Below are 19,778 nucleotides of genomic sequence, written 5' to 3' on the forward strand. Positions count from 1 at the left end.
TGTCTCAGTTCTTAGGGAAGCATAGTTAGACAAAGGCACATTTCTGCTACTCTGCTAATTTTAAAGCTAGACCCAAGCCTGTTAATTTTTGATATTTAAATGTTTTTGTTTCCTTTACAAAGGCTGAAGCCTTCAGAAACTTAAATTACCCTACAAAAACAACATAATTTGTCCTTCTTATGGGGTGGTAGTTGTTCAAGGTAACATTTTCTCTGTGCAGTACTGCTTGGAATGCCTTTCCTTGGTTGGATTTTAGGGTATCCTAATTTCCATTTGGATTTGAGAGAGTCCTGGCTTGTATCTCCATTAAAATGTTAAATGTGCACCATTTCCTGCTTTCTACAGTTGCAAGAGGAATTTAATAACCCCTTTTTAACTGTCAGTATTTTTTTTAAGGTGTTGGATTTTACTAAATGTCAGTCATTGCATATTAGAAAACATTTAAGTGTTGAGTGGCATTAAAAAAAAACCTGTCAGCACATGATCTTGAGGATTAGAGAAGCAGGTTCATTGCACCTCCATTAATTCCTTTACAGCTGAAAGTGTGTGGTGCTTGTCTAGGGATATTTGGCCTGTGGTAAATCAAGGTGCAATAGTGTATGCAATTTATGTAATACATGTGTTTTTGCCTTTCAGACCCTACAGATCTTGGATTACCAAAAAACCAACGTCCTGCTTAGTCTGTCTGGTACAGTATGTAAGCATCAAAAGTGCAGTTGCAGAATTCAGGTGAACCTTCGTGTACAGATAACTACCTTGCACTTCTTGGACACTGTTCACACTTACTTGTGTATATATGGGATGTATAACTCGGACACTTACAAAGACAGTGGCTTTAGCAGGTTTTTCTGAAGATGTATAGCATGGGCTGCCAAAGAGTGATGAGTGGCCTGTTGCTTCTGGAAAGCCTCCCATTGAGAAATTTACCTGAGTTTCTCGTTCTCTCAGTATTTTTCTCCACCTGATGTCAAGGACTCAGTTGCAAAGGACTAGCACAAAGACTTCAGGAGCAAGCACATTTTGTGGTTGTTGCTGTTCCAGGACACACATGTCTCCTGCATCAATCAGACCTACATTTCATTAATTACCTTGCTATATGACAGCTTTCTGTTGATGCATGACATTTTCTCATTTTTTGGGCAGCAGGAGCATTCTGTGAGCAAAATGCCTTTTGGAGGGCAACTGCTGTCTTATTGTGGCCAATGCCCATGCTATGCAGTATTGCAAGGAAAAAGAAAGAAAAGAAAGTGAAACTGCATCCTTTTGTCCTTTTTGGTTTCTGCTTATGAATGTCTATAGTGTATAGGAATAAAAGTGAAAGATACCTTTCCTATTATGAATATATATATTTTTAGAATTTACAAGTCTAGTTCAGTGGTTGAGCCAAAGGAAATGTGTATTTGATTCTCCACTGAACAGTGCTGTATAACATGGCTTAAACTTAATGTATATTCATGTCTTGCTCTAAGCACTCTCTTTATTCATATATTTTAAATACCCTTAACTTGGAACATGTAAAGTTTTCATTTGCTAAAACTCTATCCAGTCTCTTATTGATCTCCCAGCATAGAGCACAGTGAAATTGCACTTCTTTGTCTAAATCTTATGTTGGCAAATAACATAACAGGTTTTAATTTACAGTTTCTCTCTGGTCCAAAACGCACTGCAGAAATAATCCAGTTTGAGACTGCTTTAACTGCCCTGGCTCAATGCTAGGGAATTCTGGGAACTGTAGTTTTGTGAGACATTTAGCCATCTCTGACAGAGAGCTCTGGTGCCACATTAAACTATAATTCCGATGATTCCCTAGCAGGGCAGTTAAAGCGATCCTAAACTAGATTATTTCTCCAGTGTGTTTGAGAGCCAAGTCATCTAGCTGCCCAATCTTGGAAACAACTTGCTGGAGTAGCTGTTTCAGCTAACAAGTCATTCCTTATATTCTCCAATAGGATAACCATATTCATGAGACTGGCCCGTGTTCTCATACAGTCAAATGTACCAGTAGTAGATTTGTAGTAATGGAATTTTTCAGTGATGGTGATGGTTGGCAGGCTGGAATAGTGATCAGCAAAGCTCTTTGTAAAACTGATGTATAAAATCAAAATATTAGAAACCTTGCTACAGGTAGTGTTACTGATGTGGTCATATGAGTAAGGTGAATCAATTGTTTTCTTAGCATCACTAGTCCCATAGGTCAGAATCAATATATTTGGGGTTACCATGGCTTACCTGAACCAGGATCAACCATGTTGGCCTTCAGGTTATTGGTGGGCATGAAATGGCACTCAGATTTTCATAGACACTCTTTGCTTATCTATTTACCTTAGAGGTTGGCTATTTCAGCAAAGCAGCAGGATGCTGTGATGGCAAAGTAAAGGCCTTTGTGTAAAAAAAGGAGATGTCTTATTGTATATGTGTGAGTGAAAAGAAGAAATACAGGATCATGGTGGTGGTGTGCCAGTAGTTAATATGGAAGGTGGATAAGGCAACAAGCATAAAGTGATTAGGTAGAAATCCCCAGCAGGGGGCTTAATGTTTGGGAGTTTTTAATCAGAAAAAATATAAGGAAGACACATGAAAAGAGATATGCAAAATTATGCATTGTGTGAAGAAAATGGACAGTGGATAGCAGAACCCAGGCTCATCCAGTGAAGCTGTATGGTGAGGTATTCAGAGCAGATAAAAGTAAATCAATCTCCACACATTCAACCAGTGGAGTTCAATACCATAAGATGTAATGGATGGCAGTATTTGGTATAGTATTTGATCTTCTCCAGCATGGATCTTGTTTTCTCAGTGTAAGCTGCACAGGAATGGGGGGAAAAACAGTGGATAGAGATGATGGGTGGATAATACTCTTAAACTGAGTGGATTTTGCCAAACACTTGGTCAGTATGTTTTCTGTATGTTTCTTATTTTATTATCTGTGTCACTTAAGACACACTGCTTTCCTTTATTTTCACATAAAACTGGGTTCCGGTGAGTCCTGGGTATCTGCAGGGGTTTTGTTCCAGGCCCCTCATCGATAACTAAATCCGTGAATGCTCAAGTCCCATTAAATATAATGGCCAAGTAAAATGGTATCCCTTATATAAAATGGTGATATCAAGATTTGCTTTTTGGAATTCGTATGTTTTTTAAAAATATTTTCAAGCTATGGATAGTTAAATCCATTGTTAAAGAATCTGTGGATATTGAGGGATGACTGTACTTCTTAAAACATAAATTTCTCCAAAAGATCAATATTTTTAAATGCTAGCCTAACCAACCTAGTTGATAGAAACATCTTGAAGTACAGATTGTGCATCCCTAATCCAAAAAAACCCAAAATCCTAAATTTTTTGAGAGCCTGTATGGCACCACAAGTGAAAAATTCTACACCTGCCCTCATGTGATGGGTCACAGATGCGGAACTCTTTATATATAAAATGGTGTGGGAAAGCATTGGGGGGAGCCCTTACTGCCAGGTGGAAATTCTTTGGGCTCCCCAACTTCTAGGGAGCCCACCAACCATCCAGTTCCCTCTTTGAGGCTGTAACTGCAGTGCTCCCTCTGGTTTGTTCACAAGGTGAAAGTGAGCAGCTGGCAGGCTCTCTGGAGGCTAGGGAGGCCAAAGAATGTGTGCCTAGCAGCCAGGGCCATCACTCACCAAATATTACTTCATTTTCAGTCTGCAGTTGGTTAAATCCAGTATTTAATATTGTTGAACATTTTGTGTAAAGATTTTGTATTTAGATTTAGATCCCTTCTTCAAGATACCTCATCATGTACATGCAAATATTCCAAAATCTGAAAAAATAAATAAATCCAGATCACTTCTAGTCCTAAGCATTTTGGATAAGTGTATGTTGATGCTAGTTACCTGTCGCTCCAAAAAACTGAATGTTTAAAAATTAAAGTCTGGTGTTTTTTTAAAAAACTAGAATTGATCTTCACAAATTGATCTTCATCATACCCTTTAGAGACATCACTTCCTTTAGGCAATAACTGCAGAATACTTATTTCTTTTTCTTCTCTTCCAACAACAACAACAAAAAAATCCAAATTGTTTCCTGTGCAAGGACAAAAGCAATTACAAAGGATATGTTGCCACTGTGTTTAGACAAGACTGGTTTTTTTTTTTCTAGCCAATATTCCTATTTTGTAAATGTTTAGACATTTTGTTTGTACAAGATGATCTTAACTATAAATATTCATTTATTTTATTCTCAATAAAGTATGAGTTTCACTGTGAATCTCTTCATAAAAATGTTTTTGTGATAACTTGCATGTTTATTAGATGCCTTTCAGATTGCCATAAAAGAAAAAAGTGGTAAACAGCAATACACAGTGGGAGACGTTTCTCATCACTTCTGTGAACCCATATTCTGCAGTGCAGGAAGAAGGGGATATCCAAACAGATTTCTCTTTAAATCTGAACTTACATGAAGTGAAATCCAGGGAAAGAAACAGCTACCCACAAATTGCATTCATTGAACTAGAGGAAGTAGATGAGGAATGTGTTCAAGGTGTCATATTTTAAGTCATCCATTGCAGTCTCTACACTGCAGTGAAAAAAATTGTACCTGCTGCTTTGCTGAATTTGTTCTGCAGGATACACTAGAACCAGAGTGTGACCTGTAAATTTAGATATCCTTAATTCATTCTAAGAAGCAAACCCTTTAAGGCATTGAGTAAGCTATTATCTTCGTTTATAGCCCAGCCTTTTAATGTAGGTTTAGTAACACAGACAGATCTCATTTATATGATTGTCAGAACTTGGAGGTAATGTTTTACAAGTTCTTTTGAGGGAAAGGCTCTACATCTGGTTGTCTGAGTCCCAAGCTCTTTAAGGATCTCAGCACAGATGTAGGTGACTGTTGACAAAGACCATGGAAAAATTTAAAGTTGCTACCACATCAAAATATGGGAGGACACATTCATTGCCCTGCTGTCATATCAACACCCTGCATGAAAGAAAAGTCTCTCACAATAATGTTGCATTGAGTGTTTCCTGTTTTTATTAGGCAGTTTTTATACACAGGATGGGCACAGAAGCCAAAGGAGCTTGGGGGCTGATACGAAGAAATGTATCTCTGCAAAATTGTGAAGCAGCCTGAATGCACTGAAAGGCTACCCCATGATCTTGCAGCCTCAGGCCAGGTCCACTCTTTTTGGAAGCTTTCAGACCTAACCATCACACTGATGCATCTTCCTTGCCCCCAGAACTCTTTTTCTTCTCACCCACTTTCAGAGGAGGCATAACAGTTTCAAGAAACCTTGTCCATACACTCTCTACGTGGGAGGATCCATTCTGTTGTTCAGATAGAAGGTAGGCTGTGCCTTATCCAGAAATACCTGAAATGTTGATTCCATTTATTACTGAGGGATTTATGTTTCCTTCAGAAGCGGCATAGCTAGATTATTAGCAATGGTTTGTAAACAAAGGCTAGTGGGCAAAATTAGGGGAAGTATTTGTGATGTGGGCTATTTTCCAGGAAGGAGTCCAAGGTAGCTTATGTCACAACAAATCTAGTCTTTATGATGTCACAAGTTAACATCTTAATACAGCTAAATGTGACTGTGAGTTGCTTTACAATGTTCAATGGCTAAATGTTGCTGAATACATTTTTTTCTTAAATGTATTAATGAAGCGACCATAGTCTGCCATGACTTTATTATCAAAAATATCCTTTGGGAAGCCACGGAAGAAATTTTAACTAGTGCAACAGATGGCTAGAGTCAAGGAGTTCATTGGCCTGAATCTATAGGATTTAACCAGAGCAATGGAAGATGGGAGGCGTGGAGATGTCTTATCCATAGGGTCGCCATGAGTCAGGGCTGACTTGAGAACAGTTAGCAACAAAATCCTGTTTTACTGATGGCCTCTAGATGCAATGGATTAGTAAAACAAAATCTCAGTGAGTATAGTGGGGGTAGATCTTGCATGTAAAAGATGGAAGTTAAAACTACAGTTCTGGATGATCAAAGCAGAAGTCAACATTTTTGTGTGTGTTCAGTGTGTTTGGTAGGTTACACACAACAACACAGCATGAACATGTGTGAATTTTTAAAAAAACAGTTGCGCTTACAATTTTGTTGGCTTTGATCAACAGAAGTTCAGATCCTTGTTCATTTTTATCAGAAAAGGTATAATTCTAGATATAGGAACAGGCTCCTTCCCTTGCCTCCATCTCATTTCTCTACATCTGTATGCACTCTATCCGTACAACAAGTTCTGCTTCCTCATATATCTTAGGATATCATTCTTCACAGTAGCAACGTTTGCTCTGTGGTACCATCTCATCACAGGCTTCCCATCTGTTCCAACCAAAAACTTCTCAAAGTTCCACTTGATATCATGGATCTTCATAGGTGACCAGAAAAGTTTACTGGGCTCACCAAAGTTTTCGACAACAGGAGGGCAGGAGTTCTACCAAGGAAAAAAAACAGGTTTTAGTCTTGAGTTGCTGGAATTCAAAGTCAATCAGGGAGAAGCTCCTAAAAGCTAAATGTAAGGGTTTTCATCTTTTTCCGTCATCACAGGGAAACGCCAGACAACTGGGAACAGGACCCATGAGAAACTGGTCAGACATTTCACACCAGTGACCTTCAAGCCTATGAAAAGACAAGCTGTGACATGCTAATATGTATCATATTTTTTATATTCTGTCTTGAGTATCAGTCTCCTGTGGGAAGGTGGCACTGGACCTTTCTCTCAACATCTATTTTTTTTGCCCAGAATTGTTCCTACTCCACACTGCTTTCCTTCAGTGTTCCACAGTGAAGTTTACCTATCTAGTAACTTCTAACTTTAGGGCAGTCCAGCTCCCCCACCCCTTTCCAATCTTTGTTTTACATAACTAAAGCACATTGGCTTTAACTATGGTCTACTTTTCCAGGAAGAGAAGTTGGAAACTTCATCTAGAAGAAAGGAAGATGGGAAGACAAGTCTTTTACTAACAGCAAAAGTCTGCAGCACAACCACCCATGGGTGTCACTAGGGGGTGCAGGGAGTTCAGAATGCACCAAGTGACACCCTAAAGGGTTTGACACCACTGTTCCCCACAAAAACAGGCTGCGACATTCACCTGCATCCCTTTCAAGTATTGGAGCTCAGTGCAAGAGATGATGTGAGTGAGGCAAGGCTCAGTGAGATGAGAAAAAAAGGCCCCAGGTTTTTTTAAATTGTTTCTGCAAAGCTTGATAGATTTTCTACCAAATTTTCACTTTGATCACATGAAACTATGTACCGGTACATGTAAATACATTTAGGCTGTGTGTATGATATTGTAATTTAAAGGTATCATTTTAATTTTGCTAATTGTTTATGTCACAACTATTCCATTACATTCAGTAAACTGTTGGAATTATAATTTATGAGTAACATTATTACAAAAATATTACTAAGGATTCTGTATAGGTGGTGTGAGAAAAAGTTAATGGGGAGGTGACACCATGAGTTACTGCACGAGGTGGTGCCAACCCTAGTGACGTCACTGCAACCACCCATGCAATTTAGGTTTCCCCAGTGTTCCAAAGCAGCTTTTCAAGCAGTGCAGAAAGAAAACATGAAAATTGCCTCTCTGCCCTTCAGACTTTGAGCCACTAGAAGCATCTCATGGGAAGAATTCTGGTCACGAGAATTTGAGGTGCAAATTATTATCCATCTACCCAATTCTTTATTTCATAAGCCAGGAAAGAGAGGTTAAGAAATCAAATTAGCTGCTGATACTGACCTTCAAAAAGGTGTAAATTCTCTGTTCCTTCTCCCCATTCACATCTCCTTTCTGAAAGAGCTGGAAATTTGGAGTGAAACCTCCTCCAGGTCTGACATACCTGGAACAAGAAAAAAGTTGTTTTCACAGAGATGTTGTAGCAGGAAGTCCCTTCTGTTCAGAAAACATGGTCCTAGCCCCAGCTTACGGCTTTCCACCCAGAGCCTACGCATGACTCTGCTACTTCATTTTATGCTACCCCCTCATGTCATTATTTCCAAGCAAGTACAGGTAAGATTCCCCCAGAGGTTAAAGGCTACATAGGCTCACTTTCTCGCCAGAGGGAGCAGGAGGAGCATATTGGCAAGATATGCATCAATCCAAGTTTAGTTAACACTTGTATGCCACATTTTCTCTGAGTTCAAAGTGGCCTGCTGCCTATGTGGTTTCCCTGCTCTGTCTTCACACCAGCCCAATGAGATAGCTCAGGCCAAGAGGCAGTGATTGACTAAAGGTCAACTTGTCAGCTCCATGCTTCAGTGAGGACCCAAACCTGGATTTCCAACCCCAAGCTGATACTAACCACTAAGCCACACTTGCTTTTCATTTCAGCTTTACAAACATTCCATCTTTTTATCTCCTCTTGGTGAAAGAGAAGACTGGGAATGAATGACAGACTTACAAAAAAGGCGCTGTTGACCCTGTACACAGACACTTACAAGGCTGGCAGGACAGAGACTAGTTTGTATTTCTGCAAAGCTTGATAGATTGGAAAGCTGGGCCAAGGCTAACAAAATGAATTTCAACACAGAGAAATATAAGGTACTGCACTTAGGGCAGAAAAATGAAATGAACAGATATAGGATGGGTGTCACCTGGCTGAATGAAACTACGAGTGAAAGGGATCTGGAAGTCCAAGTGGACCACAAATTGAACATGAGTCAACAGTGTGATGCAGCAGCTAACAAGGCCAATGCGATTTTAGTCTGCATCAACAGAAATATGGTGTCTAGATCAAAGGAAGTAATAGTCCCACTCTATTCTACTCTGGTCAGGCCCCACCTGGAATATTATGTCCAGTTCTGGGCACCACAATTTGAAAAGGATGTTGAAAAACTGGAGCGTGTCCAAAGGAGGGCGACTAAAATGGTGAAGGGTCTGAAAACCATGCCCTATAAGGAACGACTTAGGGAGCTGGGGATGTTTAGCCCAGAGAAAAGAAGGTTAAGAGGTGATATGGTAGCCCTGCTGAAATACTTGAAAGGACATCATATTGCGGAGGAAGCTAGCTTGTTTTCTGCTGCTCCAGAGACTCGGACCCAGAGCAATGGATGCAAGCTCCAGGAAAAGATATTCCACCTCAACATTAGGAGGAACTTCCTGACAGTAAGGGCTGTTTGACAGTGGAACAAACTCCCTTGGAGTGTAATGGAGTCTCCCTCCTTGGAGGTCTTTAAGCAGAGGCTGGATGGCCATCTGTCGGGGATGCTTTGATTTAGATTTCCTGCATGGCAGGGGGTTGGATTGGATGGCCCTTGTGGTCTCTTCCAACTCTATGATTCTATGATTCTATAAAATATATATTTAGGTAATGGCTGAGATCCTACATCATGGAGATGAACTGAGTGTAACTCAGCAATGTCAATATGACATTTATGCATTTGTGAATTCCAACACTGCATAATGGAATGTGCATGATTTCAGAATGCAACCACAGCTACAACTACAATAGCTGCGCACATGAAATGGCAATGCAAGACTATCACAACCTTCAGCTGATCATGGACTTTTTGCATTGGATAGAAATGCCCAACTGCTTTTATAGGGGAACTTATGCATATGTTAATCATTAATGTGATGTCAGCTAACAATGACCCAGCTCTGGCCATGCTGGCTGGGGTACTCTGGTAATACTTGTGCTCAAGAAAATAAGGACTTTACCCAACTCGGCCCTGTTGTGCTGTGAAGAGCTGAAACAACTTTTCATGCCACGTGGCATAACTGGATATTTGCTTTGCGGGTGTGCTTACCTCAGGCCTGGAAGGATTTCCGAGTTTTCACCCGGTTCTTGTTTTCCAAATTGATTGCAGGGGAAGCCAAGGATGACTAATCCGTAGCGTCCCAGTTCTGCTTGTAGTGCATTCAGTTCTACAAGAAACAGACAGATATCAGCAGCTGCTTCAAGTTTTTTTTAAAAAACTGATGAAACCAACCTAAAGGTGACAAGAACTAATACTGAACAATTTGTTTCACACTTACTAAAAGGTTCTTCTATAAGGCCAATTCCATTTGTGTTACTGACAATGGGTTGGGGGACTGATGCTCTTTTGGGACGTGTTCATGCTTCAGGCTTTTATTGGCTTACTGAACTAATTGTATTGGCATAGCATTCTCCTAGAGGGTTGAAAGGTACTGTAGCTTGCCTTACAACGTTTCCAGGAGTCCTTGGGTAGAAATGGCTAAATCAGCAAAGGGATGGTTAAATTAGTAAAACCAATGGAATATCCCAGGGTGGTATCCCAAATATACGTGATGCAACATTTCATCCCTGCACTCTTTGATTGTGAAATCCTTCATAGCAAGGGGTTGGACTGGATGGTCCTTGTGGTCTCTTCCAACTCTATGATTCTATAGACACAGCAATGGGGGGGGGGGCGTGTTTGAGCAACTCCACCACTACCAGAAAATTACAGACGGTCCCAATACTCCAAGAGTTAACAGAGAGATGCTTCCTACAGTTTTGGTATTTCCTGGAAGTCCAATACTTCTCACTGTAGAAATGAACTAGAAAAGTACAGCTCTTCGGAAGTTAGAACTCTTACCAAGGTATTGCATTGTGAGTCCTCAGTAAGTGGCCACATTGACAAAGAGAAGCAACTTCCCTGCATACTTCTGGAAGGGGATGTACTCATCACCATGTATGGAGAGAGCCCCGTAGTTATACACTGTCCCTTGTATTGAGTCATAGCAGTCCACCTGGAAGACAGCAAGAGATACACCATTCAAAGAAGAGAGAACATACAAAGGGCAAATAGGTATGCAAATGTAGAAAAGAGGGACTCTGACGTCTCACCTTTCCACACGTGCTCTTTCCCACACACATCATGGGAAGATACTTATTCTGTACAGTTGTATATGACCGCATAATAGAAAGTTATCTGTGGTTGCCCTTCCCTCACGCCTCAATAAAGCATTTCCAGTAGGAACAGGAATGGTTCAAAACATTCTGCTGCCTGATGCAGAGCAGTGAAGCATGCTGTATGCAATATGTACCTAAGTTCAGGCTCAATATCCAAAGCTAGCCAAACTACTTTGACTCCTAAAGCAGAAAATCCAATAAACACCTCTTCTCTTCCCTGACAGTCCAAATGGAATGAAAAAACAAAATAGCTCACAATTTGTTTCTCTTTCATGATGTATAAACTCTTTTGCCTGTGTTGAATGGTACTGTGCCTAATAGTTGGGTTGGTCTTCATCTCCTCCTTGCTAGATTTAATAAGTGATGAAGGACAGGGTCTGAGCATGCTAGCATGTGGCTAGACTTTATCAGCATCTTGCAGACACCCTGTGGCTCCAAGAACAAAAAGGGATTAGACTAGTACTGAGAACACTGGATGTTCTGTGTGTTTCATTAGCATTTCACTGTAATGGACACACTTCCAGCTTAATTTCTACAATATTACAAACAGAAGGAACTCAGCCTTCAGTTGCAGTTCTAGGGCAGTGATGTTGAATGTGAAAGCTCCCTCCAGCACAGATAAGTTCTAGGTCTCAGATGGGAAGCAGACAGATCTCCTGGAAGTTGTTATACTGCAATCCCCAGCAGCCCTACCAGTATAACCAATGGTGAGAAATACTGGGAACTGAGTCCAACGTCATCTGATGATTCTAGCCCTTAGGCTCTGTTCAACAAAAGCACAGTTGTTACATAGCATGTCCTAAAGACAAGCATCCATGACTTGAAAATATTTTTAAAAATATAAATTCCGAAGAGCAAACCTTGATTTTGCCATTTTACATAAGGGAGACCATTCTACTAAACCCTTACATTCAATGGCACTTGCACATCCACAGATTTTGGTATCCACAGAGAGTCCTGGAACCAAACCCCAGCAGATATCAAGGACCTACTGTACTCTGTGTCCCCCTTTAGCATATGAGCAACATCTGGACACTTCTAATGTAGTAATAGAAAGAAGCCACATCTACTGAATGACTCCCTTGTGTTAGAAGGTGCAGAGGCCCAGGAACTGAAAAACGCTTGTATATATTTAGGGAAGATGAGTGTGTCACAGATTAAATAAATACTTTACTGTGTACCTACTGGGTACTGAGAATATATTTAGGCGTGGGTGGCAGGGAAGGAAACACCCATAGCTTAGGGGTAGAGTATATGTTTGCTAAAAGCCAGTGTGGTGTAGTGGTTTCAGTGTTGGACTAGGACACCAGGAGGCCAGGGTTCAAGTCCCCACTCGGCCATGGAAACCCACTGGGTAACCCTGAGTAAGTGACATTTTCTCATCCTCAGCAGAAGGCAGAGGCAAACCCACTCTGAACTAATCTTGCCAAGAAAAGGGTTGCCATAAGTCAATAATGACATGTACATGACAACAACTATTACTACTACGTGTTTGCCCTGCAATGGAGGATCCAGGTTCAATCTTTGGCCTTGAGGTAGGGCTGAAATCTTGGAGAGCTGCTCACTGTACAGAAAGGATGAGGAACAGATAGATTAGGATTCATTGCAAGAACCTTGGACTGATTTTCTGTAATTTTGCAATGGCTTAAATTTCTAAATTGAGCTGATGAAATAACGAATGCTCAGGCAAAGTATCAGGAGCTGGTTTTATTTTGCTTTACTTTGCTTTTTAGTTGAAAAGATTTTGACCTCTGTTTATACATATATACTGAACCATGTATGTATGTATATACTGCATTATCACCTCCCAGCCTACAAGGGTTCTGAGGCAATGAACAAATATAAACCAGTTAAAACAATATAAAGATAAAACATTTTAAAACCATATTAAAACACTCTTTAAAAATCCCTAAATTAAAGATAAAGAGATAAAGGTATCTCTCTACCTCTCCTGAGCAATTACCAGCTGTGGGCTCTTGAGGTTCTAGAACAATGCTGGGGGAACAGTGGCCTTCCAGATGTTGGACTATAACTCTCATGCTTCCTCATTTTTTGCCAGGTGATAGGAACTTCAGACTAGTCACATCTGGAGGACCACAAGACCCCCAGTGCTGGGCTTTGAAAATAAATTTAAAAGTAGATCCCAGAAGCCTTACAGCTCAAAGTAGCTGTAAGCAGCCTTACAGCTGCCCCAGTATAAATTATATTTAACTGGTTTCTCAGTGAGACATCCTCAGTGTAAAGTAGCTTCCTGTGGTATATCTGTAACAGCTTCCATTTAGTTTCTAAGGAGCTGCCCTCATCACCCTGTTCTTTGCAGTCACCTAGAAACGAACGGTTACTAGGATCTGATGGGAACATTTAATCATTCACTGTGCCTCACCACCACAGTGAACTCCAAGTTCAAACCTATTTGCGTCAGAAGAAAATGCTGGGCCCAGAATCAAGCACTACCTATCAGGAAGATAAAAGCATACTTGTGTATCATTCAGGATTATGGGACAGGCCAGGAGTCCAGAGTGGGCAAAAAGTCCTCCAGAAGAAAAAAAGCAACCTACAAGGTCATATTTATGACAATCAGCAGCAGCATCAAGTACCTTTACTCAAGACTAAAGTGTTGAACTGTAGCTCAGAGCAAGCTTGGGCAAAAGCTCCACAAGATTGCCATTATGATCCCCATGACCTCTGTGCCACACTGTCAAAAAAAGAGTGGCCAAAAAGTGGTTAGAATCCTCCAGAAGAAGTTGTTTTGTCCTTAAAGAGGTCATTGTTCTCACCCAGCCTGAAACCCCCCCTCGAGTTTTAACTTCAAAAGAAAACATCCTGTAATTAAAGAAACAAATGAATCAACAAACACAGGGAGAAGTTGTTCTCATTAAATATGACATTTACGTTTATTCATGGATTACATTGATGAGGAGATGGTAAATGTTAATTCTGAGTGTATCGTCATTCTTTCTAAAGGAATCCAACCAAGGAAGTTCACACACATGCTCAGAAAGATGCAGAATTATTCTAAGGTAGAAATGTTGGTGTATACCTCCAGGTTGTTTCTGACTCATGATGATCCTAAGGCAAATCTATCAAAGGGTTTTCTTAGCAGAATTTGTTCAGAGGGACCTCGCCTTCCTTTGAGGCTGAGCGAATGTGACAAGTTATACAAGTGTGTTTCCATGGCTGACAAGGATTTGAACCCTGTTCTCTCAGTGTCCTAGTTCTACTGTCAAACCACTACATCATACTGGCTCTCTGACCAGGCATTTATTTATGACAGTTGGAGAAGGGTGCTGGACTCAGAGGGGATTGTCCTGGCATATTCAAGACCCTGACTTTACACTATTGGGATTCTGGGAATTCTACAAAGATGACAGAGCCAGGTAAAGTGTATTGTACGTCATAAGTACAAACTCCCAATTATACAAGTTATACAAGTTTCAGTTCTGTAGGCAAAGGGATCTTGTAGTACTTTTGAGAAAAAAAGCTGGTAGTGTGAGCTTTTGTAGACTTGAGCCTACTTCCTCAAATGCATGTTTGGAATGGAGAATCCAGAGGTTGTGTGAGAGAATGTCAATTCAAATTCAAAATCTTGTGGGTATGGAGATGAGGTGGCAAGTTCAATTTTAACTATGATAATTGGGTAGCATTCAATATAGCCATGTTAGTCTGTAGAATCAGTATGTAGAGAGATTTTGTAGCACCGTTGAGACTAACTGAAAGAAAGAAGTTGGCAGCATGAGCTTTCATAGACTTAAGTCTACTTCCTCCAAATGCATCTGACTCATGCTACCATCTTCTTTCTTTTAGTTAGTCTCAAAGGTGCTACAAAATCTCCCTGCATGTGGTCATTGGGGTACAGAGTGTTACAATGACGTAATTAAAAACATGGAAATGATATTGTTAAAATACAACTAAATGATCCAAAGAATTAAAGGAGAAAAGATAAACCCATTCACCAAATTGCAACTTCAATTCACTAGATGTTTATCATTTAAGAAAACAAACAAATAAATAGACACTGGTCCTCTAGTAGAGTTGCTAACAGAAAGGCCAAAACCAGAAGCTAGTTGACAAAATGGAAATCTGCTAGCATTGCGCTCAAAATGCTGTCAGCAGTGTGACTTCTGTGCAGGAGATCCTTCAACTGCATTGTGAATATTTGAGGTATCTATTAGGGATCCTTATCCAGCTAATCCAAAGGAAAAATAAATGGAAACAGAACACTGTCCTGTCATGTTCTGTTGGTATTTATTTCAGATCGAATAAAAATGAGAGTTAGAAGTAATCTGAATTAAGTCATTACAAAGAAAAAAATCTTTCTTATGGTTTTCTCTTTGGAATTTTTTCTCCATTCAAATTTCAGCCCACTTCTAATTTTAGAGAGAGGCAGCTGCATTTTTTGATGACTTGGAACCATACTGCCAAATGTCAGAGGGTGGGTGGTGGTTAGATCTGCAGCTGTTTTTTGTGGTGGAAAAATACATACGCTGGAAGTAGAAGAATTTTACCACACACACACACACACACACACACACACCAGCAAGGATCACCAGGGTAAAAGGATTCATAGCAAAGGGTTTGAATCTCTCAATCTCCAGCTGCTTTCCTGGATGGACTCTTCCTTTCTTCTAGTGCAGACAGCCCCATGTCCATTAGTTTGGATTACATGACTAAGCCTGCCCCCAGCCCCAAAGAGATTTCAGCCAAGAACATACCATTTCAGCTATCCCGCCATAATAATATTAAAAGGTGTACAGGTTTACAATAGGTTGTTCAGATTAGATGCTGGATCTGTTTGGAATGTGGTAAGATTTGGATTAGGAAGGAGATGAACCAGTTGGCTGTCTTTTCCCCCTCAGGCTGGTGTCGAAAATGTGTACCTGTAAGTCTGATTTATATTCAAAATGGCAAAGCAATATTACAGCAAAAATAAGAGTCACCCAAGTTTATGTTGTGTTTCTCTAAACTAAACAATGAACCAACCCCAACATTATTTTAGCCCATTAAATCAAGATGACATGTTTAAAGAGCAATTGTTACACAGGCAATCTTCCTTACTTAAGGTTGTCCCCAAAGGTACAAATTGACCACTTGTGTATGACCTGACAAGCTGTGGTGTGGTTTGTTGAAATCTGTCTTGTTATGTTCTGTGAGACTGCTTCTGCTAACAATCCATGGTGTGTTAATTAGCCACAATAGGAGTCCATGGTTTGTTATAGGCATACAAACTCTGACTTATTCTTGGTTTGTTTCCACAGCTGCCCACTATGAAGCAAGAAGTGGCAAAGGGGCAGGAGAGGAACAGACCAGAAATAAACTGGAAATTGATAAACCACATGTTACCAATATGTAGAGAAATCTTGTAGCACCTTTGAGACTAACTGAAAGAAAGACATTGGCAGTATGAGCTTTCCTATACTAAAGTCTACTTCCTCAGATACATGTTATCAAGTTCTGTTTCAGCAGTATGATCCTAAATAGGCTTACTTCAATGTTTTTCCTAAGATGTATTTTCTAGACAAGTTTGGAGCCATCTCTATCAGACATCCCTTACTGTGTGTGCACTGTTTTCCTGGTGAAAACAGAACAGTGGCTAAATATTATCACATTTCTTCATACCTTTGTTATGGTAACACTTTTGCCTGCCTGCTACTGAGATGTTCCAGAGTCTATATTCCTATTGACTCCCTAAAAAAGTATGAAAAGGCTTCAATAAACCAGCAACCCAATGGCAATTGGGATTTCCCCCTTTCATAGTTCCATGTGGTTTTCTCAGTAAAAAGGTCAGATATTTTTCTGGCATCACAGTGTCAGGCACATTGTTTGCCAAAGCAAGATAGACAGCCCACTGGAGTAAACAAGTGGCCTGCGTCCTATCTTAATTTGGCTAACCTTGTCCCGTGGACTGATAATATTTGTATACAGAAGAGTTAAATCTGTTTCTCCTTGTTTGTCCTAGTGTATTGCAATCCTGGTTTATAATTTTCTTTTCCCTTGATTAATCTTCTGTGCAATAGGACAACCCAATCCACTTGGTCTGGAGTGTTATCATTCTTGGGTTTTCTCCTACATACTGTATATCCTGACTGTTTTCCCTGCTAGATCCTGCAATAAGAAGGAAGAATTGGTTGATGGCCGTCTCCATGTCAGTGGAAAAGCGAATCTGCTTGAGTTTTCATCTGCACGTTAAAGAAGCCACTCAAAGTGCTGAATGTATTTTGGGCCAGCGTTCAGCATTTTGGATTATTGCCTTCCAGTCAACTTTGACTTATGCAACCCTATAAATAATAGTCCTCCAAGTAACAGATCATCAAGAGCCCTGCTCAGGTCTTGCAAACTCAAGACCATGGCTTCTCTGACTGAGTCTATCCATCTTCTATGCGGTCTCTTCCACTTTTCCTACTTCCCTCAACCATACCAAGCACCTTGGATAGCTACTTTAACGTTGAGACTGAAACCAAGATCAGACCCCCAACAAGCTGCCACAGAGGTGTGTGTGTGAGATAGAAAAAGATGGCATTTGGGGGAGATACCGCTACATTTTAAAAACATATAATTGTTACCATTTTTAATGTGTTCTTTCTGATGTGTAGTAATCTCATTTACCTTCAGTTTATCAGGTCCTAAGAGGCAGAACATATTTGTTTTGAGTTTTATGTAAGACAAGTTAGAATTTATAACCAAAGTTTACCTGGTGATTACACAGCTACACAAGGGGGTGAATAACCCATGACAAATTCACAGTCCTTGAGAAATTAATAATCCTAGGAAATGTGCTTGTGTCCCTGTTTCTGGTCAATAAATTAAGTTGAGCCCACAGTTGGCTTCCTCTTAGGAAGGCTGATGACCAAACTGCCAGCTACAATGCCAGGAATGAACAGGTCACAGGGCAGCCTGATAAGCAAACTTCCTCAGTTCCTTCCACTGGTTGATAAGAAGCAGGCAGCTATTATATTTTAGGAAAAAACAAAACAAACCCTTGTTCTTTTTACTTGATGCATGCAACATGATATAGCTACATACATATGAACAAAGAATTTGACAGGGGAGGGTGATGAGGAGCTTAGACATAAGTAAAAATCTGGCATTAGGCATTCTACTTAAAATTTGTGGCTGTGAGGGTGGCATGAGAGAAGTCCTGTCCCCTCTCAGCCAGATTAGATTGGCAGCCACAGGGTACAGAGTCATAATGGCAGTTGGATTGTGCTGTTCAGTATCTGAGCATTGTGTCACAAATATTACAAACTACTTGGTGTCTGTTGCTCATCCTCACAGATCTCTGCTGTTAAGTACTGTATGGTGCAAATTCAGAGTATAAAAGCTGTCATGTTCTAGAATATCTTCCTAAAACACTCTCCCCTCCTTGGACAGTTCTGGAATGTCTTACCTTCTGTCGTTCCTGTCCCAAATTTGGCTGAATTAAGCCAGCTAAGAGTAAGGGGAAAATCCATGGACCCTTAAGTCTGCCCCTCATGGTGGTGGCAGCAGGAGGGACAGGGGTGCAAGCACCCTGCCCTTGCCTCTATGGAGAGCTAGCTTGCAGTAGTAGGTCTCTCTCTCTCTCCCTCTTCTTTCACTGTGAACAGGCTACCAGCTTGATAAATAAAAACACAGAAGCCAAGTGCCTGTAGCCAATCGTAAAGCAGAAAGAGCTTCAGGGCTGATCCTGTAGATGTTAACTATGTGAGCTCTGGCTCAAGCATTGCTCACAGATTGCACTACCTTGATGTTCCTCTAAAATTCTTCTCAGAGATAAAACCAAGGGCAGAAATTTGGACTGGAGGGAAGATATGAAAACATAACACGTCCCCAGTTGTCACACAGACTCTCCCAGACTATGATTTTAGCATATATCATCTCAACAGGTAAGTCATATTCCCAAGCTTGGGCTCCAAATCAATCTCATATCCACTTACCTGAGAATAAGTCTCACTGAACTCTTTCTGTGTGAACAAATAGGACTGTATAACTCTCTCAAAAAACATGTTTAAAAATGTCATTGTTTATAATTAGATTTAGTTTAACTTCTCATTAGTAGGAGGAGAAGGGCGGAATCATACCTTTGCAATAACATCAAAGCCATGATTTTAGGACACAGTCTTAGATTTCTCTAATAGCCCTTAAAATCTGTGCACCTTGTCAAAGGGCCAAAGAACAGACTGTTCTGCATAATCTCATGCATCTATCACATTCTAACATATTGTACACATTTGACAGTAGACTGTACCCTGTGGAAGTTTATACTATACTGATTTTTTTAGATGTTAAGGATGCTGCAGGATACATTGTTCAGGGCAATTTTTAAAATGTTTGAGTAAGCTCAAACCTATTTTTCAGGGAAATCATCATTTTCTAAACTATCAAAGGAATGTTTGAAGCTCCTCTTGATGACAAATTGTATTAAAAATGTTTTTGAGCTCTGAGCTGTAAATGTTTGGCTTCATTGACTTTCATGTGACATAAATAAAATAATAATAAAACTTTTATTTGTATACCACCCTTCCATTGATCAGGGCGGTGAACAACATGGTGAAAAACAATACATACATACATACATACGACAAATTAAAAACAATATAAAAATCCCCGGTCAGCCGTCCATCTTGCCGTCAGTGGAGAGAGGGAGGCCATCTAGGACTTCACTCGGGGAATGCAGTTTGAAATAGAAGGGTTTTTAGATCCCTTCTAAACTGGGCCAGGGAGGTGGCCGAGCGGAGCTCTGTGGGCAGCGTGTTCCAAAGGGTCAGGGCAACAATGGAGTATGTCCTCCTCATAGTAGAGGAGAGTTTAGTCCCAGGGACCCTAAGTAATTGCCGCCCAGAAGTTCTGAGGGTGCGGGGCAGAATGTATGGGGAGAGGCGGTCCTTCAGGTATCCTGGGCCCAAGCCATGTAGGGCTTTATAGGTAATCACCAACACCTTGTACTGTGCCCGGAAGCGAATAGG

The 19,778-nt window shown here is 40.4% G+C and overlaps 2 protein-coding genes across 15 annotated transcripts in view; one reads left to right on the forward strand and one right to left on the reverse strand.

The window, feature by feature from the left end:
- Positions 1 to 4,235, forward strand: part of TNIP1 (TNFAIP3 interacting protein 1) — an 83,140-nt gene extending 78,905 nt beyond the window's left edge. For all 13 annotated transcript variants that reach the window (XM_089528352.1, XM_089528420.1, XM_089528377.1 and 10 more), the window contains one exon: positions 637 to 4,235. In XM_089528352.1, coding sequence (XP_089384478.1) covers positions 637 to 680 — 44 coding nt within the window. In that variant the 3' untranslated portion in view covers positions 681 to 4,235. The remainder of the gene's footprint in view (positions 1 to 636) is intronic.
- Positions 4,236 to 4,977: 742 nt separating this feature from the next.
- GPX3 (glutathione peroxidase 3) lies at positions 4,978 to 18,417 on the reverse strand. 2 transcript variants are annotated; one of them, XM_089528438.1, is made up of 5 exons: positions 18,221 to 18,417; positions 10,520 to 10,673; positions 9,728 to 9,845; positions 7,719 to 7,818; positions 4,978 to 6,412 (listed from the first exon to the last, which is right to left on the reverse strand). In XM_089528438.1, exons 1-5 carry the CDS (start codon positions 18,305 to 18,307, stop codon positions 6,200 to 6,202), a joined length of 672 nt encoding a protein of 223 aa, XP_089384564.1. In that variant the 5' UTR covers positions 18,308 to 18,417; the 3' UTR covers positions 4,978 to 6,199. The 2 variants fall into 2 exon arrangements, with proteins under 2 accessions (XP_089384564.1, XP_089384558.1); XM_089528432.1 differs by lacking the exon at positions 18,221 to 18,417 and adding an exon at positions 11,093 to 12,427.
- Positions 18,418 to 19,778: the final 1,361 nt, after the last annotated feature.

The sequence above is a fragment of the Sceloporus occidentalis genome, unplaced genomic scaffold (assembly GCF_023333645.1).
Source record: "Sceloporus occidentalis isolate IW3139 unplaced genomic scaffold, rSceOcc1.0.p SCAF_1, whole genome shotgun sequence".
Lineage (NCBI taxonomy): Eukaryota > Metazoa > Chordata > Lepidosauria > Squamata > Phrynosomatidae > Sceloporus > Sceloporus occidentalis.